The sequence below is a fragment of the Orcinus orca genome, chromosome 17 (genome assembly GCF_937001465.1).
Source record: "Orcinus orca chromosome 17, mOrcOrc1.1, whole genome shotgun sequence".
NCBI lineage: Eukaryota > Metazoa > Chordata > Mammalia > Artiodactyla > Delphinidae > Orcinus > Orcinus orca.
In genome coordinates, this window is record NC_064575.1 from 40,444,803 (window position 1) to 40,471,176 (window position 26,374).

The following is a 26,374-nucleotide window of genomic DNA, read 5'->3' on the forward strand; positions in this document are numbered from 1 at the left end:
GCATCACAAAATATTTACCCCTCCCCACTGGCCCACTCTCAAGCTTCTCTCCCCTTCCCCAATACACAAATGTACATCAATGCTCTTGAGACGACTATCAACATATTGACCTTCAATTCTTCTACTTTGCAGCTTCCCTCTTATCAGGAGATGTCAGCATTTAGTGCAAGGACAAATGCTTGCCTCTTGGTGAGTAATGTAGGCAATGCCTCCAAGAGACAAATAGAGCCCTTAGGGAGGGGGAAAAAGTCTTTCAAAAAGGTTGATGCCCAGAGGAGGCATTTTCAGTCATCTCAGCTTAGAGGTCAAATATCCAAAATTAAAAAGGTTAAAAAAAAGAAAAAGAAGAAAGCCAGGAAGAAAAGAAGGAAACAATTTTCTTATCTCATAGTAATAAGGCAGTTTTCCTTAAAAAAAAAAAAAGACTTAAGCCATAAATTCTCTTTCCTAATCAAAATGTGCTTTTCCGTCTTTAGACTATTCCTCTTACATCCTGTATTATTCATGACGTTTAATTCTTGAAATAGCACATGGCTGAAAACAGAAGCTAACCTCTTGTCCACTATGAATTAAATCTTCTTTTCCTAGGACCTGTCTACAGTGTACAATTTGGGGTTTGCCAACATAATTATTTTCTCTGAAATAAGTTACAGCATTTTGCCTTTTCAATATATAGTTATACAATATATTGTTAACACAACATAGTTAATATAGTCAATATAGTAAATACAACTATAACACACGTGATATGATGCCACTTTGGTGATTTTCTTCATCCATGTAATTCTGAAATTTGACAGTATAGTTTTCATATTCTAATGAGCTGAGTATTACCTTTGCAAGGATAGAAAAATAAAATAAATTCATAATATTCTTGTGTGGTTTGCCCCTGGGGTGGATTACCATAATGGGGGGATATTTGAGCCTTTCCCCAAGTCATTAAAAAACCTCCAGCGAGCAGCCGCTTGTCCTCTCCAGGGAGTGGGGGGAAAGGATCTTTAATCATAATAATCCTGGGGGGAGAAATCTCAGAAATAAGACATCTGCTTCTGTGCCTTGTTGTTTTGCAGAATAGCAATGATTGCTTTAGCAGCTTCTATTGCCATGTGTGTACAATAAGTAAATGAACATAAAATTGAATGAACGCATAAAAGAAGGATAAACCCACCCAGCTTAACAAATCCACTCTCTCACCTGCTGTGCCCTGAAACATGAAAGAAAGAATCACGGGATCATAAGGATTAATAAAATAACAGTCTCTGTTAACAACATTGACAGGAGGTATAAGGATAATTTGTCTGATGTGGGACCAACAGCTTAACTGCTTAATCCTTTTTTTTTTTTTTTAAGGGCAACTCATTCATTTATTGTTTAAAGATTGCAAGACAACTTCTGAATTTCTGTAGCACAGTTTAAATGTTTTACTTTTTGATAAATCAGAGTATAATAGAAAAAACAATTAGTTTCCAGTAATATCTATATCTCTATTCAGAATTAAGTCTTCCACAGACATGTAACCTGGAAACAAAAGCCTGTTACAATAAGCAAAGCTTCAACAGAGCTGCTACTTTTCGGGCCAGGGAAAGGTTCATCCCTATAGGAGGAGGATGTGCTATGTAAAATGGCTGCAAGGTCACAGCCTTGAGGGCGCTGGAAGTCTATTATCCTATCCCACATTAAGTAGTTTGGTGAACTTCAAACGTCCGTTCATCTGCAACCAAGCTGGCAAACTTTAACTGATATCTCAAGCAGGTAAAAAATAAATTAAAAGAAATCCTTACACTGATGTTCCTTGATTCACACTGTTAAATGATTCATTAACATGTAATTCTGGCTAAGAATTACATTTGAGACTCCTTGCTCAGATTTTGGTTAACAGTACAAATCTTTCAGAAATTCAAGTTCTTATTAATCAATAATTTGTCAGCTAGGCTACATTCAGGCATCAGCTGCAACTACAGAATAGGTGCACTGCCTCAGTGCTTTGGAAAGACATAATCTAGAACACTACTAGCAGACAAAATATCTGTTACTAGACAGCACAGGTGCAGTACAGCAAGACAAAAACATATATTCATGTGTGCCGCGGACCAGCCGGAGAAAGAGGATTTCACCGCCCAGGGTCAGAAGGGAAGGGGTAAGGAACTGAAGTGGCACCGACGAATGGGGTCAGAAGGACCAAGACAACTGATGGTTGCAAGGCAAATTTTATTGCTCTACAGTTGCAGATTATCTAGACTAGAAAAAGGAAGGTTGCCAGATGGTGGTTTACATTATCTACAGACTGTCTCGGCTCAAGGTTAACTTCCCTGGGAGGAAACGCATAAACCCAGAAGCATCAAAAATAACCTGCATGTGCAGGGGGAAGACAGCTTTGCTTGTCTCATTTTACATTCTTTCTGATCTCTGGGCCCTGGTGATTTATCTCCCATGGAATGGAACAAGGAGGGGAACAAGTAGGGACAGTCCCTTCGAGCAGCGGCGGCATGCCTAGCATGTCCTTACCTGCTCTCAAGGCTGACTGCTTCCCACAGGTCCCCCTTTTTTATTTTTTAACTTTTGCTGCAAAGTAATTCCATGAAGTTTAGTGCCGAGAGTAGTGTACTGTTGCATGAGGATACGAAACAGACATGAGAAGATTATTATCAATAATAGGCAAATTATGGCCAGGGTAATAAATCCTGACAACCTTCCAGTAATCCAAGACTGAGGGTTTAACCACTTTAAATGATCCAGTAAAGTTTGAATTACATCTTCTGGCGAAACATCATCAAGATGTGTATTTTGTATATCCTGAATTTCAGCATTTAATTTCTTAAGATCAAGACTAATATTATTATCTGACCAAACACTCAGCAGATGCATTTTTACTTTTTCCCATTCCCAAATAGTCACTGTACTTTTAAGGAGTAACACACATCCATGTATACTTTGCATGACAAGCTAAACGCATCCTCAATTTTAATGCTTCTATCTGATCTCCAATCCCCAAAATTGCGTTTTTAAATTCATCTAACTTGTTATTAATCTGTAAATCTATGTGACTTTGTAAAGATAAAGCAAGACTGGTATGTTGAGATAACTGATTAGCAAAGTGAGCATGATGAATACTCTGTGAAAGAGCAAGACCGGCAGTAGCCGCGGCAGCAGACAGAGCAGCCGAGGCAAGTAAACTTACTATTAGCCACCCAAGAAAGCGTCTCCTTCTCTGCAAGGCTTTAGAGTTCCACCCATGCCTGTACTCCAGTATCTTCATACCAAGGTTCTCTCAGATGTACAGGCACCATAACATACATGGGTTGCTTTAGTATAAGCACAGATTGCGATCCTGCAGAAGGGAACATACAACTGCTAAAAATACAATTAACACAGCTAATATTATATCCTCCTTTGGAAGAATTACCAATGTTAATAGAACCAAACAAAAGTGTATATGGAGGAGCAACACAAGTTATAACAGGTGTATTGGAATAAGTTAGAGCTAGTTTCCATATATCCCAGTTCTTTTGAAATGTGATAAACCTATCTATGATGGGAAAAGAAGAGATAAGAACTGACACCTTGGTATAATCTATAGTACACCATATTTGGTTATTATTCCAAGATGCATTGCAACGTTCAAAATTGGATCCAGGAAAGTTAACGGTCATAAGGGGAGGCAATTGATTTTTTGATTTTCTGTTAAGCATAGTAACCTTATGTCCAGCTATAAGTATCCCTTGTCCTCCAAGTAAACGCTTCATACAGAAATAATTTCCTGAATCTTCACCTGTAACCTTGGCTATAGTAATAGCGGAATCCCTAAGTGGTGAGGCGTATGAGATTTGACCTCTGATATTAATAGCTTGCCCATTTTATACCAAATGACGGTATCCTTAAGATCCTCTCGTCGCTGGTAGCCTGGCATGTAAGAGTAATGTTGGTTCCTGTAAAACGAAGGATGCCTGGAGAGCCTGACAAACTAATTGATTGATCCGTTCCCTCATAAACATCTGTATGCTCATAACTAATAGCCTTTACACATCCAGTTTCCAGATTCAATGGGCTAAGACAGACAGGATGGGTACTAAACCAGTTAGTATAATTTACAGACATATTGATTTGTTTTATATTCCCAATAAGAGGCCCATAAACAGTTATCATTGTAAAATACAGGAAACTCTGCTTCAGACCAAGATATGGGTTGTAATAGTGGAGGATCAGGTACATAGGCCCAGTAAGTTGCTGCATTAACAGAGGGAACACATGAAATGGTTGCCAACATAGCCAAAAATAAAGTTACAGGTGTAACAGGATTATTCTGTTGTTTCACTGACTCTTGAGCTCGTGAAACCAGTTGTTTAATTTGTCCCCAAGTTAGAACATCACTCCTTTGAGTCGTCCTGGCAAGTGGTCTCCTCTTCTTCTTCTTTTTGTCAATCAACACTGTCAAATTTTCGGGAGAGGTGCAGAGCTTCTTCATCTTCTGAACTAGGTGAGCTGTGGCGAGCCATCTATTTGCTTGACTAAGCACTCAGGAAGCCAGCGAGGTCCAGGCGCTGATCTGGGAAAGATACACACGTGACCACGTCCCCAAATCAACACAGGATCAGGACCACGCCAAGTGCTGGTTAACGGATCTTTCCAGAGGACCTCCGGAGATTGAGAGGCCAATCTTGGCTCAGCCACCAATCTTCCCCCTGCAGAGCAGCCAAATTTGTCAACAGTGAGAACATTTAAAATAAACAGAGCATGATTTATAAGGTTATGTGGCGTTGTTCTATACAATTCCCCCCTGTTTATTTTTTCAATAGTTAGCTTTAAAGATCTATTTGCACGTTCTATAATACCTTGTCCTTGAGGGTTATATGGAATGCCTGTAATATGGGTAATTTTGTAATGAATTACAAAATGTTGCAAAAGCAGCGGGCCCATTATCTGTTTTAATAATTTTGGGAAGGTTCATGAAAGCAAAACAGTGTAATAAATGAGTGATAACATGTTTAGTAGCTTCTCCGGTCTGTGCTGTAGCACAGAGGAAACCAGAATAAGTATCGATAGTGACATGAACAAACTGTAATTTCCCAAAAGACGGGATATGAGTAACATCCATTTGCCATAAATGTCTAGGTAATAATCCACGAGGATTAACAACATAATGTGGAACAGGAAGGTGAGGTAAGCATTGTGCGCATTGCTTAACAATTTGTGGGGCGGCTTCACCAGTAAGGGAAAATTGTGTGTGTAATGTAGCCGCTGACTGACGGTGTAAAGCGTGCAACTGCTGTGCTGCTTGTGAAGCAGTTTGATCATAACTTACCATAATATGAGGGTGTCCAGGACATGGACCATGAGTATCAAGAGTATGAAGATAATGAATGCAGTATATTAGCCATTCTTGACAGCATGACGAACGGAAAGGAGGAGTACGGTAAATTGGGACATGTCCTGCTTTAGGGAAAAGAGATTGAGGAGGAGGAGTAACTTCAACTCTATTCTTGGGAGGAAAATGTACAGGATAAAGATCACGTTTAGATCGAGTTAAAACATGTGCAGTCGCATTAAGTTTAGTCAATGGACCAGGCAAGTTAGAATGAGCACGGATATACAGACCTGCAACAGGACCATCATGGGAACGAATAAGCTGTTGAAGCAAACGAAAAGAGGATGATAATTCAGGGTCATTAGTATGTCCTATGCTCGCAGTCTCTAGAAGAAATCACAAGCTAATAAGATATTTACTATCAGAAAACAAATTAAAAGATATAGAAGGCAAATGTTTAAAAGACATAATGACAGCATACAGTTCAACACGTTGAGCTGAAGTCAAGGAAGTTTCTTTAATGAGGTTTGTTCCGTCGTCAATGATTACAGTAGCCACTCCTGAAGAAGAACCATCCGTAAAAACCAAAGGTACATGAGGAACAGGCTGTTGCCTAATTATAGAAGGAAAGATATGAGTTAAGTTTGCTGAATTGGATCAATTTATCAGCAGGGTAATGGCATTCCAAGGTACCTGAAAATCCTGCAAGAGCAAGACCCCATTCATTACTATGTTGAAAAAGCCAATTTTGTGGACTAACTGAATAAGGGATAATAATTTGAGAAGGTTCTATACTTATAGGTTGTAAGCATCTAGTTCTACCTTGCATTAGTAAATTACTAATAAGTTCATAATAAGGGTTAATAACTTTAGAGGGTGTAGTTTTCATATGAATCTATTCAATAATTCCAACAGTTTGCCATAAGACGGCAGTAGGCACATGAGGAGTTGGACAAATTATTAAGAAAATTGGAAGGTGAGTATGAATTCTAGTTAATTGTGTAGAACTGATAGATCTATTGACTATTTGTAAAGCTTGAAATCCTTCTGGAGTCATAGAGCGTGAAGAAGAAGGATCTGAGTCACCTTTAAGAATATCAAACAAAGGCTGTAATTGAGCAGTAGTAAGTTTTAAGGAAGGCCTTAGCCAATTAATATCGCCAAGTAATTTTTGAAAAGCATTTAATGTTTTTAAATTATCAACTCAAATTTGCAGTTTTTGAGGCCTAATAGTAGTGTTATCAATATATTTTCCCAAATATAAAAATGGAGATTGTCTTTGAATTTTTTTTTGAGGCAATGACCAAGGCAAATGATTGTAAGGACTGTTGTAAAAATTGAAAAGCAGTCTCTAATAAAGAAATATTATCAGTGGCTAGAAGTATATCATCCATATAATGTATGAGATATAACGATGGAAACCTTTTTCTCACAGGAGTCAAGGCCTGAGCCACATATTTTTGGCATAATGTAGGACTATTTGCCATGCCCTGAGGCAATACTTTCCACTGAAATCTCCTCATGGGTTCCTTAAAATTTAAGGCAGGCAAGCTAAAAGCAAAATGTTTTCTATCTTCACGAAACAAAGGAATAGTGAAAAAACAATCTTTTAAATCTATAACTAAAAGATGATAATTGTGTGGTATGGCTGTTGGAGAGGGTAGGCCTGGTTGAAGAGCTCCCATTATTAGCATAGTTTTATTAACAGCTCTTAGATCCTGTAATAACCTATATTTTCCAGATTTTTTCTTGATAATAAAAATAGGAGTATTCCAAGGACTACTGGAAATTTCTAGATGCCCTAATTGTTCCAGTACTAATTGTTCTGCAGCTTCTCATTTCTCCTTTGTGAGGGGCCATTGGTCCACCCATACAGGGTCATCAGTCAGCCAAGTAATTGGATCAGCAGTGAGTGGAGGAGAATCCAAGGCCCCCAAGAAAAACCCAAACCTTGTCTATCATATTTTATTTTCACATCAATAGGATAGACAGTTCCTTGTTGATTTGTTCCCAGCGCTTTTGTGGGAAGAAATCCTTGATCCAACATCATATTAGAGACTTGAGAGTTTGGACTATAAAGTAATACTCCCATTTCTTTTAATATATCTCGGCCCCAGAGGTTTAAAGGCAGCCCAGGCAAAACATAAGGCTGGAAGTATCCTGAATGGCCCTCACTATCTTGCCATAAAAAAAACTGACTACTTTGCATAGGAGAAGAACTTTGTCCTATTCCGTGAAGTTCTGTAATAGTAGGACTAATGGGCTAACGTTTAGGCCAGTGTATCTGCGTCATAACAGAGACATCAGCTCCAGTGTCTAACAAACCTGAAAAAACCTTTCCATTAATGGTTCATTTCATTTCTGGACGTTCTTTCCCTATCTTCTGAATCCAGTAGGCAGCATTAGACGATCCAAAAGCCTTTGTTTCTCTCTTTTGATGTTGTAAACTTTGTCCATGAGGTACAAAGGGCAAAAGTAGCAATTGTCCAATTTGATCACCAGGAGAAATAGTTATTATATTTTTAATAGTTTGTGCCATGACTTTTATTTCTCCTTCGTAGTCAGAAACCATGACTCCTGGCATAACAGTTAAACCTTTCATGGTGACACTACTTCTTCCCAATAATAGTCCCATCAAACCCTTGGGTAAAGGTCCACAGATGCCTGCAGAGAGGGCCTGAGGACCCATTTCAGGAGTTAATACATATCGGGCGGAGGTACTGAGCTCCAGTCCTGCGCTTCCTGGTGTTGCTCTGGAGAGCGAGGATATTGTATGTTTTTGTTTTTGGTTAATGTCTGATTGATAATTTGAGGAGGATACACAGACATTACCCTTATTATTTGTTGGGGCCGGGGAAGGCCCCGGGAGGAGTTTCCCGACAGTGGTGGCCCATCCTTGTGGGCCACTGAGCAAGAATCTGTGCCCAATGTTTTCCCCTATTGCATTTAGGGCATAAACCAGGGATTTTCTGACCATCTGGAGGTTTCTGAGTAGGGAAGGAAGGACTAGGGTTAGAATTAAAAGATCTACATTCTCTAGCAAAATGACCTGCCTTTCCGCATTTAAAACAAGTCTTTGTTTTCTTTTGATTGTTTTTAAACCCCACTTTAGTTAATGCTGCAGCCACAGCAGCACCCTGTATATAAGTAGGCCCAATGTCTGCACAAAGGTGAATATAATCCTCCAATGTTCCCCGTTTTCTCCAAGGTCGAATCGCAGCCTGACACGCATTATTAGCATTTTCAAAAGCAAGTTGCTTAACTACAATCATACCAGTGAGTCCGTCCACAATGAGTCTCCCCACCGCCTGTGACAACCTATCTACAAAATCAGCATATGGTTCATCAGGTCCCCGTCTAATTGTTGAAAGATCCTCAGTTTTGTGTGTAGAAGGTCATTTCCTCCAGGCTTGTAATGCCAAATGATTTATTTGAGGACAAGCAACAAAGGGATAAGTTAATTGATCTTGTAAAGAAAGATATTGTCCTTCCCCAATCAGCATATGATAATCAACTGGAATATTATGGGCAGCATTCTTTTCTGCTTGTTCAGCAGCCCGTTCATAAAAATCAAACTTCCATATTAAATAATCTCCACCATTTAAACAAGCTCGTGCAATAGACTTCCAATCAGCGGGGGGAAGAGCTTCTCCTGTCAACCATAGCAGTAGTAAAAGGAGCAGTGGGCCCATATTGAGCACAGGCAGATTTTCAATCTTTCAAAACTTTCAAAGGGAGAGCCTGATGCTCCCTAGTAGCTTGTTGAGGATTATTAGGATCAGGTCTTTCTATGACGGGACAACAGAAAATAGGATCTTCTCCTCGTTTTATTGCTCCTTGTACAGCGCGCTGCAAGGGACTCAGCATTTTTACAGATGTGGATTTTTGAGGAAGACAGTCCTTATTAACCTGCAGCTTTTTCACTGACTTCTCTATCACAGCCATTAGAAAATCATCCTCAGGATATTTCTCTCTTTTATGTTTACAAGCCTCATCTGTTAAGTCAAAATGTTCCTCTTCATCTAAACTATTTAAATTAATTAGCTCTTTCGGTTTAGGAAGTGGCGACACAGTAGCTGATAATACAGTCTCTCCTTCTGTCAGAGGCTTATGTTTTTCTGACTTTACATTCAAATCAACACTATCATGAGAAGAATCTAAACATATTTTTTATCAGATTCCACAAACTATATGTAACAACAGGAGTATGAGTAGGCCCTCGAGACTTGTAATAATTTTTTAATCTTCTCCAACTTTCTGCCAGATTTCTATGTCAACAGAGCCGCCATCAGGAAACCAGGGAGATACACCATGGATATGCTGTAAAAATTCAGTCAACTGTGAGGTAGAAACTTTATTACCCCGAGCTCTAAGCATCGAAAGTAAAACCTGAGCAAATAATTCATACATCTTTGAGCCCTTTTGCCCCATCTTATTTTACTTCTGACTATTGCCTTATGCCTCTATTAGTTCCACTTTTACTGGTGGCCACACATATTTTGCATAAGGGTTCTCTTACCTGCACTTTCTTTTTCTTTTAATTGCCTTCACGCTTCAGGTCCCTGTTCGAGTGCCACTTGCCGCGGACCAGCCGGAGAAAGAGGATCTCACCGCCCAGGGTCAGAAGGGAAGGGGTAAGGAACTGAAGTAGCACCGACGGATGGGGTCAGAAGGACCAAGACAACTGATGGCTGCAAGGCAAATTTTATTATGCTACAGTTGCAGATTATCTAGACTAGAAATCGGAAGGTTGCCAGATGGTGGTTTACATTATCTACAGACTGTCTCGGCTCAAGGTTAACTTCCCTGGGAGGAAACCCATAAACCCAGAAGCATCAAAAATAACCTGCATGTGCAGGGGGGAGACAGCTTTGCTTGTCTCATTTTACATTCTTTCTGACCTCTGGGCCCTGGTGATTTATCTCCCATGGAATGGAACAAGGAGGGGAACAAGTAGGGACAGTCCCTTCGAGCAGCGGCCGCATGCCTGGCATGTCCTTACCTGCCCTCAAGGCTGACTGCTTCCCACACGTATGTTGCCTTGTTTAAGCCTCAAGCCCTCGATCCTTTGTTGAAATACAATAATTTCATTCCTATGGTTTTCAATACCAAAAACTCAACCTCCAGGAGGGCTAAAGTCTGATTTGTACTCCAAACCAAGTAGCAGTGCAGTTCGCTACTACTGAGACTGAATCCATAAAGACTTCAAGACCACGTCCAGAAGACAAGTTATTATATATAATACCCTAGAAGGTCTGAAACATAATTATCATATACATAGCTGGTCCTTCAGAGCTTTTTACCTATAACATGTTTTTTGATGAAAGTTATTTAATGTACTGGAGATAACTGTGACTTACTGATCAAATATTTGAATACTTATACTTACCTGGGATTTCATTTCTGCTGAGAGAAAAAGGAAGAACAGGACTCACTAAAAAAACAAACAAACATTAGAAATGAAAGTAAAAATCTTAACACACACTATCACTTTTGGAAGCAGCATAGAGGGGCAGCCAACGGTAAAACACTGGTGAAACAGGTCAAAACTCTAGGCCAAAAATCCATTATTATTATCATCAGTGACAGTACCACAACTGTGCCCTTCAGAATTAATAATCGCTCCTAAGAATCTTCATTTGGCACCAGATGATGCGGTTAAGAGAAACACTCTGGGAGGTTTTGAATCAGACTTGGTTTTTTGTTAGCCAAGTTACAGGAGAATTTTTAAAGTGGGGGGAAGGGAAGAAGGAAACGGACCAGGAAAAGAATTTAAGCCATCATCTATAAACCAACAAAGCACTGATAGTTCCAAACATTATGTCAGACACTAAAATGACTGATATAGGCTCAAGTGGTTTATAAAACCTATAAAAAGACTACACCAGCAAAGTCCCCATTTATCTGTAGAGTTCAGAAACTAAAACAAGGAATATTTTAGCTTAAAAGCTTATCTCAAGAGAATCATACACACTTCACATGAATACAAATACCCAAAACCAAACATTTTTAAAAGCTCCAATACCCAAAATATAAAGAAAAATATTAATTCAGAAGACTCGATCAATCCATGATAATCACAAAACGGCTGGGCAATCTCTATCTCCCCTCCACACTAACCATCCATCCCATGGAAGACCAAGGGAGATCAGACCTTCCAGACTTACCTTCCAGACCTTCCAGACACCTGGCTGCTGCAAAATTCTATGGAGACTCCTTGTGGAACAGCAGTTTCCCATCTCTTGTGTCTCTCCCTATCGTGATCATGATCATGCAGGAAGCAAGTCTGGCTGTGCTATTTCTTATCATTGACTGTCACCCATCTGCAGCATGGTATTGTACAGATAAGGAAAAAGTAGTTCCCTTTCCCCCAGAAGGTTGAGGCTCAGGTACAGGGTAATTCTCCTGTGCACACAGTCATTATTTAGGCCGACTCAGTGACTTCAACAGGCTTAATCATGTGATCAGGTTTGTTGCCAGCTGCGTAATGCTCCCACATCTGTAGATAGAGCCGCTCTAGGTCCATTGTGTATTGTTTGGTGTTGAACAGAGGGCTAGATGTTCTCTGCTTCCAGACTTTGCCACGAATTTTCTTCAGGTATTCTAGATCAGTTCCCAGTTTCACAGCTATGTCTTCATATTCTTGTCTATTTTGAGCAATAAGCTCAAGACAGCCTAAACAAGTGAGCTGGGAAGCTGCAACTCGGGAAGCAAGAGTCTCTCCTGGCATAGTCACCACGGGTGTCCCTGACCAAAGGACATCCATCCCTGTGGTGTGTCCATTACAGAGTGGAGTGTCCAAGCAGACATCGGCCAGCTGGCCTCTCCGAACATGTTCCTCTTTAGGAGCAACAGGTGAAAAAATGATACGCTTCTGGGGAAGGCCCATATTTTGTGCATACTGTTGAATATTAGGTTCTCCTACTGCTGGAAAACGCAACAGCCACAGTACACTATTGGGAACACGCTTCAGAATATTTGCCCACATCTGCAAAGTAGATGGGTCAATTTTATATAACTGATTGAAGTTACAGTACACAATGGCATCTTCCGGTAACCCGTACTGAGAACGTGTGGTTACAATAATGGTACGGGGAACCTCCTCTCCAGTGGCAGCCTTAATGTTGATCTGGGTAGTTGCCAGTCCATTGCTAAGACTGAATCCATTAATTGTTACCTGAATTTGTCCTCTGTTAATCATTTCAATAACTGCCTCTGCAATAGTATTCATAGGAATGACAGGCATATTAAGAGCCGTATTACTGCTGTCTGCGTTGTCTCCTCCATCAGGACATTTCATCTTGACAATCTGCACATCTGGGAGACTATCAAGAAATGCTTTGAGGTCGATGCCATTCAGCACAATCCGATTGTCATAAATGTGCCCATTGGACTTAAAATCGATGACTGCCTTCTTCTTCAGGTGAGGGAACATATTAGCATGATCACCAATAAAGAAAGTATGGGGCATATAAGCCAGTTTCTCAGAATACTGCTCAGCAACTTCAGCAGGTGAAGTTTCCTGATCAGTGATGATATAATCCATGAAAAGCACGCCACTGGTCCCAGGGTAGCCCAGCCACATTGCCTGAATAGGAGCTGGCCTGAGAGCAAAGAGTTCATTTCGAGCACCCCTGGTATAACCATTCATATTTACAAGGATGTGTATACCATCTTGATGGATGCGATCAGCTGCTTTCCCATTGCATGGAATCTGAGAAAGATCAATGAAATGATGGGCTTCTGCCATCACCTTCGCTCGGAAGTTTGTGCCATCATCTGGGCTCAGGGCATAACAGAATACCTCAAATTTATCAGGATTGTGCATGCCTGGAATAGACTGCATAAGATGAGAAGTAGGATGATTCCCAAAGTCAGAACTCACGTATCCTACACGCAGTCGACCATCACTGAGCTTCAAGTCTTTTGGATGTTCGTACGGTGGTTTATGAAGGACGCTGACCTCATCCAAGCAGAGGTTCCCATGGCTCTCAGCAATAGCCTTCCTGAAGCCATGAGAAAGAGGATAGAGCATACTATGATGAGGCTGCACAGAAGGCAACCTATTCTTCTCCAGCTGGTCAGCCACAATGCTGACCAACTTCTTCATTCGCTCATCATAGTCTGTCCAATCACAGACAATCTGCAGGCAATGAGCCAAATCACAATAAGCGTCAGGAAAATCAGGTTCAAGCTTCAGAGCAGTGCGATAAGAAGCAATTGCTTCTGGAATATTCCCTGAATACTTGTGGATGGAAGCCAGATTGCTGTGGGCATCCGCAAGTGCAGGGTTAATCTGAATGGCACGAGTATAACACTGCAAGGCTCCCTGAACATCCTGCATCTCCTTTAGAGTGTTTCCCATGTTACAATAGGCATCAGCAAAGGTAGGACTGATTCGAACAGCCTCCTTATAATGCATCAGAGCTTCCTGCAGTTTTCCCTGCTGCTGCAATACACTTGCTAAATTTGAATGGGCAACAGCAAACTCTGGGAAGACTTCTAATGCTTTACAATACAAGCGAACTGCCTCTTCAATGTTTCCCTGGTCTCCTTTGATATTGGCTAGGTTATTCAGAGAGTCTGCATGGGTGGGACACAGCCGCAGAGCTGTATTATAACACTCTTCTGCTTCGGCAACACTGCCCTTCTCTTCCAGAGCGTTGGCTAGGTTGCAGTAAGCATCAGGGAAATGTGGTTGCAATTCAATAGCTCGCCTGCAGGTGTCTATTGCCAGATCTATCAGGCCTTGCTCATAGTATACACAAGCCAGGTTGGCATGTACCACTGCATGATTTGGGCTCAAGCTTAGGGCACAAAGGTAAGCTGCCACAGCTCTGTCAAAAATCCGTGCCTCTTTCAAGACATTTCCTAAATTGATATAAGCATCCAGAAAATTGGGGTCAAGGGTGACAGCCTTTTCAAAGTGATGAATTGCAAGCCAAATCTCCCCTTGTGCATTGAAAACACAGCCAAGATTACTCCAAGCTACTGCAAAGTTCGGTTGCATCTCCATTGCTTTCAAATAACATGCCTTGGCTCCTTCCAAGAGACCCAGGGCTTTGAGCAGGTTCCCCAGGTCACTGCGAACACAGTACAAATCAGGATTGCACTGAAGAGCAGAGACGTAAGCTTGTACTGCCCCTTCCATGTCGCCTGCTGCTACCAAAGCGGCTGCCAGGTTAATATAACCATCGATGAAATCTGGTTTGAGATGCAATGCATGCCGGTAATGCTCAATCGCTTCCTGCAACTGCCCTCTTTCCTTGTACACATTCCCCAAATTCGAATAGGCTTCTGCCAGAAGAGGGTTCTGTTTAATTGCCAGAGTACTAAAGTGGGCAGATCTGTCCAGCCTTCGACACTGGAAGTGTAGAGATGAAAGTAATAAAAGTACTCCAGTATTGTCTGGCTCTTGTCTCCACAGCTGCATGCAGTGTCTCTCAGCTGCCTCAAAATCTCCTGCCTGATACTCTCGATGTGCCAACTCAGCTAACCCTTGGAAGGAAAGCATACGTTTCGTTGGTTCTGTGCTGTCGGCCACGTTGCCCACAGAAGACGCCATCTGGAGCTTCTGGAGAGAGTGAGAAAAGGGGGTAATTGAGTCCCGCTGCCGCCACTACTGGCAAGAATATTTCTAGAGGTAGCAAGTACGAGGGCAGCAGCCGTACCACTGCTTTGACAGGCTTAAGCGGCGGCGACAGTTACAGGCACCGAACCTTAGGAACTCTGGTTGGTCGTCTAACTCTCACGCTCTGGAAATCTTAATTCTTAACCCTGCCCTCTTCCACCATTTTTCTCCTAATCAGGGAATAAAAATTACCTATACACTTGCCTTAGAAGAAATCAAAAGTCAGTAGTCCAAACACTTTTCAAAATTTTGATTTCTGCCCAGTTGGAAAGGAAATACATGATTGACTTTACTTCATCATTCATATAGTCAATGTGGAAAACATTAGGGCCGTGAATTTCAATACAGTAAGATCAGAAAATTTTAAATTGGCCTTCCCAAACCACTAATAAGTAACCGATGTTGTATATAATGCTAAAATCTTAGAGACTGAGTTTGATATTTTAAAAGTTCTGAAAGGATTAGCTAATTTCTCCTCATCATATTTCTCATGCCTCAAACCTGAGTATTACATTTTTAAAAATAAATTTATTTATCTTTATTTATTTATTTTTATTTTGGCTGCGTTGGGTCTTCAATGCTGCGTGCAGACTTTCTCTAGTTGCGGCGAGCGGGGGCTACTCTGTTGCGGTGCCTGGGCTTCTCATCACAGCAGCTTCTATTGTTGTTCCACAACTCTATGGGTTCCTTTTTAGGTCCTATGAAGAACCCTAGAAATTAGTTCATGGAATTATAAGTTTTTGCAAAATTGTCAAAAGAGAGATATTTTAACTTCCATCAGGTAAGACCAGCGTCTCTTTCTTTGCCAATTTTCCTTCTATCATATTCCGTTATGTTGGATCATATTGGAATGGCCACAGGCTTTTTTGAAATCTGGCTAAGGAGATTTTCTTTTTTCTGTGGTACGCGGGCCTCTCACTGTTGTGGCCTCTCCCGTTGTGGAGCACAGGCTCTGGACGCACAGGCTCAGCGGCCATGGCTCATGGGCCTAGCCGCTCCGCGGCACGTGGGATCTTCCCGGACCGGGACACGAACCCGTGTCCCCTGCGTCGGCAGGTGGACTCTCAACCACTGCGCCACCAGGGAAGCCCTAAGGAGATGTTTTAAGTGAGGCTATTATGTGATTTTCAGACACCGCCATATGTAATTGACTATATACTATCCCATTACAGGAATAACTTCCAGTACTCATACTGACTACTCTACTGACTTAACCTAGCACAAGACACAGAAGCATAAGGACAAAAACCACCTTACAATATAGCCATGTCTTGCACTTCACAGCTCTCAAAGCATGTGCGTTTGAAGAAGAAAAAAAGAACTGAAAAGTACAAAACCAGAAGCTATTCTGTGGAAAATTATTTCAATCATCAGGCATGTGAAAGATAAGTCAAAGATTCAGTTCTCATCAATGCTTAGTCAAAACGGAAATTTTCTTCTGTCAAGAATATACTCCAGGGGCTTCCCTGATGGCGCAGTGGTTAAGAAGCCACCTGCCAATGCAGGGGACAAGGGTTCGATCCCACGGAGCAACTAAGCCGGTGTGCCACAACTACGGAACCTGCGCTCTAGAGCCCGTGAGCCACGACTATTGAGCCTGCAAGCCACAACTACCGAAGCCTCCGTGCCTAGCGCCCGTGCTCTGCAACAAGAGAAGCCACCGCAATGAGAAGCCTGTGCACCGCAACAAAGAGTAGCCCCCAGTCCCTGCAAGTAGAGAAAGCCTGCACACAGCAACGAAGACCCAACACAGCCAAAAATGAATGAATGAATGAATGAATGAATATACTCCATCAACAATGTGTGTAATGGAATGGTGTGAATGAGTATTTTATCAGAATCCCTGTAATGCACAAACCTATAGCAGTACTGAAATCAGTAATGCATTTATAATAGTAAATACTTATGAGGAAGTAATCCATAGAGGTTTTCTCAAAGTTAACAATGAAAATTAATGTGACATTATCAATAATAAATTGTGAAGCTGAAATAAACTTTTCTAAACTATTAATAACTAGAAGCAAATTCTAATCAACCATGTTACAAGAAATCTATGTCTAAAAACTACAAAGTTTATTTCTTAAAATTTTATTTCGAAAATACATAAACTGTCATATGAGGAGGCAGTTAAAGAATATATAGCTAAAAGAGTGGGGGAAAAGCTTTATAGAGACACATCTGGCAGTAGTTCATTTTTAAATGTCATTTTTCTAGATTTTGTGACACCTATAGTATTGATATTTGAAAGCATTTAAAAAATTGTAATTTGAAGATTTGCTACTTCCAGGTAGAATAAAATATTTTGAAGCAAAACAACGTTTCCACTGAGAAAAACAATAAAAGCCAAATAAAATAGCCAGCATTCAATCAAAAAGTTCTAGACAAACCAAGAGATAGAATCATATGGCTAAAATTCTAAGAAAAGAGCAGATAATACAAAAATATTTATATAAGATATTGTGTATCTTTATCAGGAAAAGTCTTTATCAAGAAAAGACTTTAAAATCATCAGAATTAATATTATATTTTATTTATTTGTATATTATATTTATATAGAGATATTTATATATTTATATAAAGAACTTAAAGATAAAGCCCTAGTTAAGGCAGTGACAATAGCAGTAGCAGTGGGAGTGAAAAGAAATGGTTATATTCAAGCATACTTTGTCAGGAAAAGTCCAAGATCAAATGTCTGACTGCATACATGGGATGGATAGACGGAGTGGGAAAAATCAAAGTTAACTATAGAGGTTCTAGTGAAGATGGGGTTGCCGTCACCCAACCCAAGGGGCTGCGATCATCCCCAAGGTCTAGGAGACTCAAAGGGAAGGTCACGGTCAGAGGCAAAGTTAATTGGTGGGAAAATAAGACTCCCAGTCTCTCCATCTCCTTATACCAGTTTTTTTTTTAACATCTTTATTGGAGTATAATTGCTTTACAATGGTGTGTTAGTTTCTGCTTTATAACAAAGTAAATCAGTTATACATATGTCCCCATATCTCCTCCCTCTTGCATCTCCCTCCCTCCCACCCTCCCTATCCCACCCCTCTAGGTGGTCACAAAGCACCGAGCGCATCTCCCTGTGCTATGCGGCTGCTTCCCACTAGCTATCTATTCCTTATACCAGTTTTGTTTTTCTGCTCATACACGTAGCAGCATTTCATTCAAGGGGAAAGTCATTGATCTGACTGGTCAAATTAAACAACATAGTTCACGGCACATTTACAATGCTTAGTTCCTCCACAATTTAGAAAGTCACATTCACAATTTCCCTCTTCCTACGCCGTGGAACACATTGGCCATTCCTCCAAAGTTTCCACTCCACAGAGTGGACCAGAGATGACGTGAGGCCAGAACTGAGAGCTTGGCATGAGACGGTGTCAGCCCCACGTAGAGCTCTGGCATAAGTTATAACCCATCGCAGCTCTACAGAGAGCTCTGCATGGAATCCTGGGAGTAAACTCAGCCATAATAATGTGATTCTGTTTTTCATTTGCTTTTCTTCCTTGCTTAACTTTCCCTGGCCACTCTGACAAACAAACTTTCAGGCATTCCTGGGCCACTCACTAACTTTATTCCATTTAATCTCATCCAGATTCCCAAGAAAATTACTAACTATAAGGAGGGATATTTGGAACATGGTGAGTTTTAGATGCCTGAAATATACAGGTCATTGAATCCAGTTAAGTAGCAAATTATCTGGATCTCAAATATGCCAGTAGAATAGCAGACTAAGCTCAATTTAATGTACTCTTACTGGAGACACATGTAAATTCTGGGTCAATTTTGAAAAAGTTAAAAGCACATAGCTGAGATTAAAAGAAAGAAAGGAACACCTGCATGTTTCAGAAAGTAACAGAGAAATTAAATCCAGAGAAAGAAGAGCGGACTGATGTCTGTGGGTTCCGTTCCTTAGTATAGGCCTTATGTAAATAGGGGCTGGAGCAAGAAATCTAACATTACCTTGTGGCCAGGAATTTATAGACTCAGGATGGAACAATATTGAGAAGTTGGTACAGATATCCTACAGAAATTTCATGAGGAACTGCTTAGTCCATTAAGAGGGCCAAGGGCGGTGGTGAGGAAGATTGATATCTCTTGAAAACCTTCAGGTACAGAAAACAGCAACACCTCTGAAAAGTAGGCCTCTCCTTTCCAGCGTTGTGATGGCCAGGTTGTCACTAACCTGTAAGGCCCTGTATGAATCAGAAACTGCAAGGAGAGTAATTCAAAGAAAAACAGATGCAGGATGGGTGTGGCAATAAATCCTAGGACCCTATCAGAAACAAAATTGAAACCACTCTAAAGGGAAATTTTAACAAACCAGGGCAGATAGTATCCTAACCAGAACAGAATAATAATTCTGAGGAAGTTACTTTAGTTATTTAAGTAATATTCAATGCATTTCCATGGCCAGGCCCTTTTGAAGAATTCTAAAACATATACAAACAATTCGTTTACATCTTCTATATCCCACCATCCAGAGCAAAATTCACTTAAGTACTGTACTGGTGGAAATTGGGCAGCACTATGGAGACAATAAAAAGGTGTTTACCATCAAAAAACGTCAAGGTAAGAAAGATAATGTCTAATTTTTAATTATCCTGTGGTTTATTGAAATCTTTTGGAAACCCAAAATAGAGAAAACCTAGGAGGCAATGAAGACTTAAATCTTTAGAGATTTATCAACTCATCTATAAAAGCTTTATTAATCTCTTCTTTTAATACCATTCCTGAGAGGTATAAATGTGTCCAGTGATAGGGTTGAAGAAGCCTGAGAGAATTTCAATTGTTTACTATTCTTGGTCAGCTATTAAGACCTTTCAGGAGCATCTTGATTTTCATGGCATCATCCAACAAAAAGCAGGATATTTTACAGAAAGTCCTGGTCCACTTTTTGGCTTGCTTTTGTGTTTATGTTTTTGGTTTTCTCACACTGGGCGGTACATTAGGCTACCTATTGCACACTCCCTCATTCATGCATGCATTCATTCAAACAATATTTACTGAGTTGAGATATTTAATTAACACCCAATAAATGATGTTTAGATGAATGAATGCGCTTTTTATCAAAGTAAGTGTAAGTACTGAGAAAAATTACAGAATGTATGATCCCAGCCCCACAAAAGCGTATAATTGTGTTGAGGATATAACATATGCTGGTGAAATAACTAATATATCATATTGGACAGTTTCTAAGTTCAAAAATGAGTTTTTGTAAATAATCAGAGCCTAAGGAGGACAAAGAAGGGACAGTTCATTATGGGTTGAATCTATCAATAAATGTACATTTCAGATGAGATTTGAGATTGACCTTAAAGAAAGAAGAGGACTTAGATATATGAACAGAGAACAAAAAAGGCATGGTGATAGCATGTGCATAGATAGTGTGGCCAATATTTATGTTCTTCATTAAAGACAGTCAGAGATAACCCAAATGTAACTGTTTCCATGGGTCCATTCTCAGTACCCAAACAAAACGGCAAATCCTATCTTAGTAAAACTAATGAAAAACACAGTCTTTAACGAAGACATTGTGAAGGAAAGGGGGAGAGAAAGGCTTGCGTCCCACACCACACAACAAAACTTATTTAATTATTTGTTTCATTTTCTCCCTCTGAAAATTTCCTCTCCCTCTCTCTGTACATCTCTCTTCTCCCACATCTGGCCACACTCTACCAGCCACCTTTCCAGATCTTTCCAGAACTCTCCATCCTAGTTTCATTATGCCACAAGTTGAACATCTCACAGGTCTCCAGGATGCATCCTCATCACTTATTCCACAAAGACAAACAAAGGACACTTCTCAGGATCAAGTTTCTTGGAAGGAAGAGGTCATGAGGAGTGATTATAAATAACGTAAGGTGGAGAGCAGTGACTTAAAATACCATTTTTCCTCTTAGAATGTGAATACAGGGAACTTTGGGAAACTAGAAAATCTAGAAAGGATTCATTGATAATTGTTTATTTTCAATGAATAAAATAAAATGTAATAATACGGCTAAACTCTGACAGATTAACTTTTTCAAAAGTTGCTTTCACACACCTTCACTATTGGGATGTTTGATAAACACATCTTTCTTCTTTATTTGCAGATACTGGCACCAAACTTTCAAACAATAAGAACCTTCCCATAAGTCCCTTGCCAGGCAAGATTAAGGTATAACAATCCAAACAGATTTTTGAAGAAGATAACTGGTTGAAAGCACAGGAAAAGAGCTGGGTTGCTCTTTTTCAACGGTCACATGATGAGTAATGTGGGAATTGGTTTACAAAGTCTCTCTCCATGAGGGGCTAAGGTTAAGATTAGAACTTCTGAGGCCAGAAGAGCAAAATAACTACAACAACACACATATTTTCAAGAGCCGCCCTTTGGATGTGAGGGATTGATTTTTCCCACGCTTTTTTCAGCAACCCAACTGGTGTCTTTATTAAATGACATAAGGGAATACAGTGTGGCCAAGAAGGCTTAGATTTCCTTAGCCGCAAGTCAGATATTCTCAAGTGACTGTCCACTCAAATTAAAAAGAGAGATTTACAAGAGGAAACTGGATACAACTGAGTGTACTTTTATTTCAACCCTTTATCTGAATGCTTTGTTTTGATTTCAGTTCTCCACTGAAGTTGCCTACATTAATATATTTTTAAGAACATTTCCTTAAGTTGAAGTATTCATTCAGTATATTCATTTACTATAATTGAGAAAAGCCAAATGACTTAGGCAAATTCATTTCTATATTGCCACAGCAGTGTATTGTGAACTAAATGACACCTGGCAGTTCTTTACTCAGATACTAACTCAATTAGAAGGCAGAACAAGGATACCTACCCATTGAGGGAAGGAAAGGTCACTTAGCCTCTGTAGCTGTCTTAGGTCTCTTATCATCACAGTAACAAACTGAAGACTAAAAACCATACGATCATCTCAATAGATGCAGAAAAAGCTTTTGAAAAAATTCAATATCCATTCATGGTAAAAACTCTCCAGAAAGTGGGCATACAGGGAACATACCTCAACATAATAAAGGCCATATATGACAAGCCCATAGCTATCATACTCAATGGTGAAAAGCTGAAAGCATTTCCCCTAAGATCAGGAATAAGACAAGGATGCCCACTCTCACCACTTTTATTGAACAGAGTTTTGGAAGTCCTAGCCACAGCAATCAGACAAGAAAAAATAAATAAATAAAAGGACTCCAAAATGGAAAGGCAAAAGTAAAACTGTCACTGTTTGCAGATGGCATGATACATAGAAAATCTGAAAGACACCATCAAAAAACTATTCGAGCTCAAACATGAACTTGGTAAATTTGAAGGATACAATAGATTTCTATATATAAATTTTGTATTTCTATACACTCACAGTGAACTATCAGAAAGAGAAATTAAGGAAACAATCCCATTTACAATCGCATAAAAAAGAATAAAATACATAAGAATAAACCTGCCTAAGGAGGTAAAAGACCTGTACCCAGGAAACTATATGACACTCATAAAAGAAAGGAAAGATGACACAAACAGCTGGAAAGATATACCATGGTCACGGAGTGGAAGAATTAATATTGTTAAAATGACCATCATACCCAAGGACATCTACGCATTCAATGCAGTCTGTATCAACATATCAAGGGCATTTTCCACAGACCTAGAACAAATAATTTTAAAGTTTGTATGGAAACACAAAAGATCCTGAATAGCTAAAACAGTCTTGAGAAAGAAGAACACAACTGGAGGAATCATGCTCCCTGGCTTCAGACTGTGCTACAAACCTACAGTAATCAAAACAGTATGGTACCGGCACAAAAACATCCATCACTGGAACAGAATAGGGAGCCCAGAAAGAAACCCATGCACTTATGGTCAATGAATCTATGACAAAGGAGGCAAGAATATGCAATGGAGAAAAGTCTGGGCTTCCTTAGGGATGGTTTCATCAATTAATTTGTTTTCTTAAATGGACCATACTTTTCCATGTCTTTGTATACCTTGTGAGTTTTTTGGTTGAACATTTGGCTTTCAAATATTATAATGTGGTGTCTATGGAAATCAGATTCTCCCACTTTCCCAGGGTTTTCTGGGCTTTGGATTGTTGAAGGCTGTAGTAGTCTGTTTGTTTAGGGGCCTTTCCAAACTAGTTTTGCAATGAGTGTACTCCTTATCGTATGTAGGCACTGAAGTCTCTGTTCCTTTAGTTCATGTTTAGCTAATGTTTTGACAGAGATGTCCTTGAATTCCCACACCTAAGACAAACAAAAACAAATATACACAAGCACATCCACATGCACACTCAAAACCACACACCTCTCCCCATTGTGCAGATTGCTGGATCACTCCTTCAACATTTAGCTGACCTGCACTGAGGTCAGGGCTCAGCCCATGGTAAAAGCTTAGAGACTCCTCTGGTGTTTTCAGAACATGCATCTTATCTTGAGTATGCATGTGGCTTTCTTAATTTCTCTGGACACATACTTTTTGTATGTTCTAAGTTCCCAAAGAATCTCCCCCAACTTTTGCTCCTGCATCTTATGTGGTCTATTGTATTTCAATGCACAGTCTTCTGCCCCAGCCATCTCTGCTTTGTTAGTTCACCTTGCACTTTTTTTGAGCAATGACCGCTGCTTTTCCAGACTGTGTTCCAGGTTAGCTAAGACAGAGATAAGCATCTTGTGTCAGTCCTTCAGGTAGCTCCCAGACAGGTTAGAACAGATACACATAATAATCCGAGAGTATGGTCTCTTCTGCTCTCTCCTGAAGCAGGATTGAGGGCCCCATACTAGGAATGGTCTGCTGCTACTTTAAGACTATCACTGCATTAAGACCCCACCACTTTAAGACCATCACTACACTAAGAGTAGATGGGGCAAGGGCAAGTAAAAATGCCACAAAGCTTTCCTGCCATTTTCAAATTGCCTCTTCCCTGGTTCAGTATGTGTTTGCTTGCTGTAAATCTTTGCCTGATTTCAGGACTAAGAGAAACTCAAGGAACGCCACAACAAGAAACAGTATAATCAAACTCTCAGATGCCAAAAGACAGAGAAAGAATCTTTACTCCCAAAGGAGAAAGAAAAAACAAATTTGTTACAAAGCAGGGATCCTCAAAAAGGTTCATAGCTAATTTCCTATCTGAAACCACGGAAGCAAGAGGCCAGACATATTTAAAGTGCTGAGAGAAAAAAACTGTCCACCAAGAATTCTATATTTGGCCAAACTGGTTTCAAAACTTAGGGAGAAATTAACACATTCCCAGATGAACAAAGGCTGAGGGCGTTTGTTTTACAACTTCCTAACACTGCCCTAGGACAAATGCTAAATTGAACCTTCAGGTTGAAATGAAAGGACACTAGACAGCAACTCGAAGCTGTATAAAGAAATAGAAATCTCCAGTAAAGATAAATACATGGGCAGATACTAAAGCCAGTATTGTGCTACTGGCTTGTAACTCTACTTTTTATTTCTTACATGATTGAAAAAACAAATGCATAAAATAATCATAAATCCATGTTATTGGGCTCACAAAGTATAAAGGTGTAATTTGTGACAACAATAATGTAAGGAGGAGGAATGGAACTGTAGAGGAACAGAGTTTCTGTGTGCTATTGAAGTTGGTTTCAATTCAAATGATATTGGTTGAACTTTAGAAGGGTAAATGTAATCTTCTTGATAACCACAAAGAAAATATCAATAGACTATATGCAAAAAGAAATGAAAAAGGAATCAAGAGTTCACTACAACAAAATCGGCTAAGCACAGAAGAAGTCAGTAATGGAGTAAATGAGGGGCAAAAAATGCATAAGACATACAGAAAACAACCAGGAAACAGAATTAAGTTCTTCCTCATCAGTAAGTTTTGAAAAAGTGGATTAAGCTCTCCAATAAAAAGATAAATATTGGCAGAGTGGACCTTAAAAACATCCATAATCCAAGTATATGCTGTCCGCAAAAAACTCACTTGATTTCAAGAGACACAAGTTGGTTGAAAGTTAAAGCACAGAATAAAATATCCCATGCAAATAGTAACAAAAAGAAAGAAAGAGAGAGAGAGAAAAAGGAAGGAAGGAAGGAAGGAAGGAAGGAAGGAAGATAGATCTGGGATGGCTACGTTAATATCACACAAAATAAACTTTAAATCAAAAACTATCACAAGAGGAAAAGGAGGCCACTATATGTTGATAACAAGTTCAATCTATCAAGGAGATATAACAACTATAAACGTATATGTACCAAACATCCCCCAAATATGTGAAGCAGACATTGACAGAATTGAAGGAAGAAATAGATAGTTCTAAAATAATAGTTGGAGATCAATACCTTGCTTTCAATAATGGATAACACATCTAGACAGATCAGTAGAGAGGTAGGGGGACTGAATAACACATTTAACCAACTAAACCTAACAGCCATATATAGATCACTCCACTCAACAACAGCAGAATACACATTTTTCTCAAGTACACATGGAACATTCTCCAGGAAAGACCATATGTTACGCCACAATACAAGTACCAATACATTTTTAAGAAACTGAAATCATACAAAGTATCTTCTTTAGCCACAGTGAAAGGAAGGTAGAAATCAATAACAGAACCATTGGTAGCCATTTCCCATCATGCCTGCCACACATGATATAAAGCAATGAAGGGGAAAACATAATTGACCATTTAGAAAAGTGGGAAAGAGGACATACCATTGACACAGAGTGTGTGCTGTTTCCCGTTCTCAGGGATAGAAATAAATTAGCATCATTTATTCATTAGTGTGTTAATTTCTTGGTCAATCATTGCGCAGCCAGTGTTTCTGCCTGATGGGAAGATTTCCTATACTCAGTGTTGAGTGGAGACAACCTTGAAAGGGACATTTAAAAGGATTATACTGTGATGGGCTTAGCAGTACCCTTCCTCCTATGCCAGTATTTAGGCTGGGGTATTTCCATGCAGTGTGTACAATCGTAGGCCCCAGGTCACCAGAATTTAGTTGGATTCGTTTTGTTAATACATTCCCTCAGTACTTTGTCTTTTATTTCACTGTTGCATTTACTTCATTCTTTATTATCACTGCGAAACAACTTTGTTTCCTGTTCAGATGCCAAAAAGTGGATATCAATACCTCCTGAGTTTTACACATCACAGATCTGTTTTACATATCAGAGGCAGAGACAGCAACTATTTCCAATGACTTTGAGACATGCTTTGAACATGTGATTAACATGTGGAGTGTTGAAATGTGTGTCGAGCTCATTACACTTGCTCTAAAAGGTTTCAAACTGCAAAGATTTAAAAATCTTTATCTTTGAATAGTTTTCCTGTGCTGTCCCTTTGTGTCAGACTGTTAATGTGCAGTCTGGCACCTTTAAATAATGTGGCTTTGTAACCAATTATTTACATGTTGTTTTATCCACAGAGAATCTTTTTTTTAAAAAAATAAATTTATTTATTTTTGGC

General features: G+C 39.7%; 1 protein-coding gene and 1 long non-coding RNA gene across 10 annotated transcripts in view; one reads left to right on the forward strand and one right to left on the reverse strand.

Moving 5' to 3' along the window:
* LOC125961761 (UDP-N-acetylglucosamine--peptide N-acetylglucosaminyltransferase 110 kDa subunit-like) overlaps positions 1–14,867 on the reverse strand; it is a 149,917-nt gene extending 135,050 nt beyond the window's left edge. Inside the window, exon 1 of the mRNA XM_049700656.1 lies at positions 11,470–14,867. Coding sequence (XP_049556613.1) covers positions 11,727–14,867 — 3,141 coding nt within the window. The 3' untranslated portion in view covers positions 11,470–11,726. The remainder of the gene's footprint in view (positions 1–11,469) is intronic.
* Positions 1,831–26,374, forward strand: LOC125961771 (uncharacterized). Of its 9 annotated transcripts, none has more exons than XR_007472748.1 (6): positions 9,324–9,647; positions 9,861–9,936; positions 12,593–12,725; positions 14,730–14,898; positions 19,418–24,584; positions 24,861–26,374. It is a non-coding gene; the product is annotated as an uncharacterized LOC125961771 (long non-coding RNA). The 9 variants fall into 9 exon arrangements; XR_007472751.1 differs by lacking the exon at positions 9,324–9,647 and having other exon boundaries at positions 9,735–9,936; positions 19,418–20,792; positions 21,029–24,584; XR_007472749.1 differs by lacking the exon at positions 9,324–9,647 and having other exon boundaries at positions 9,735–9,936; positions 19,418–19,505; positions 20,616–24,584.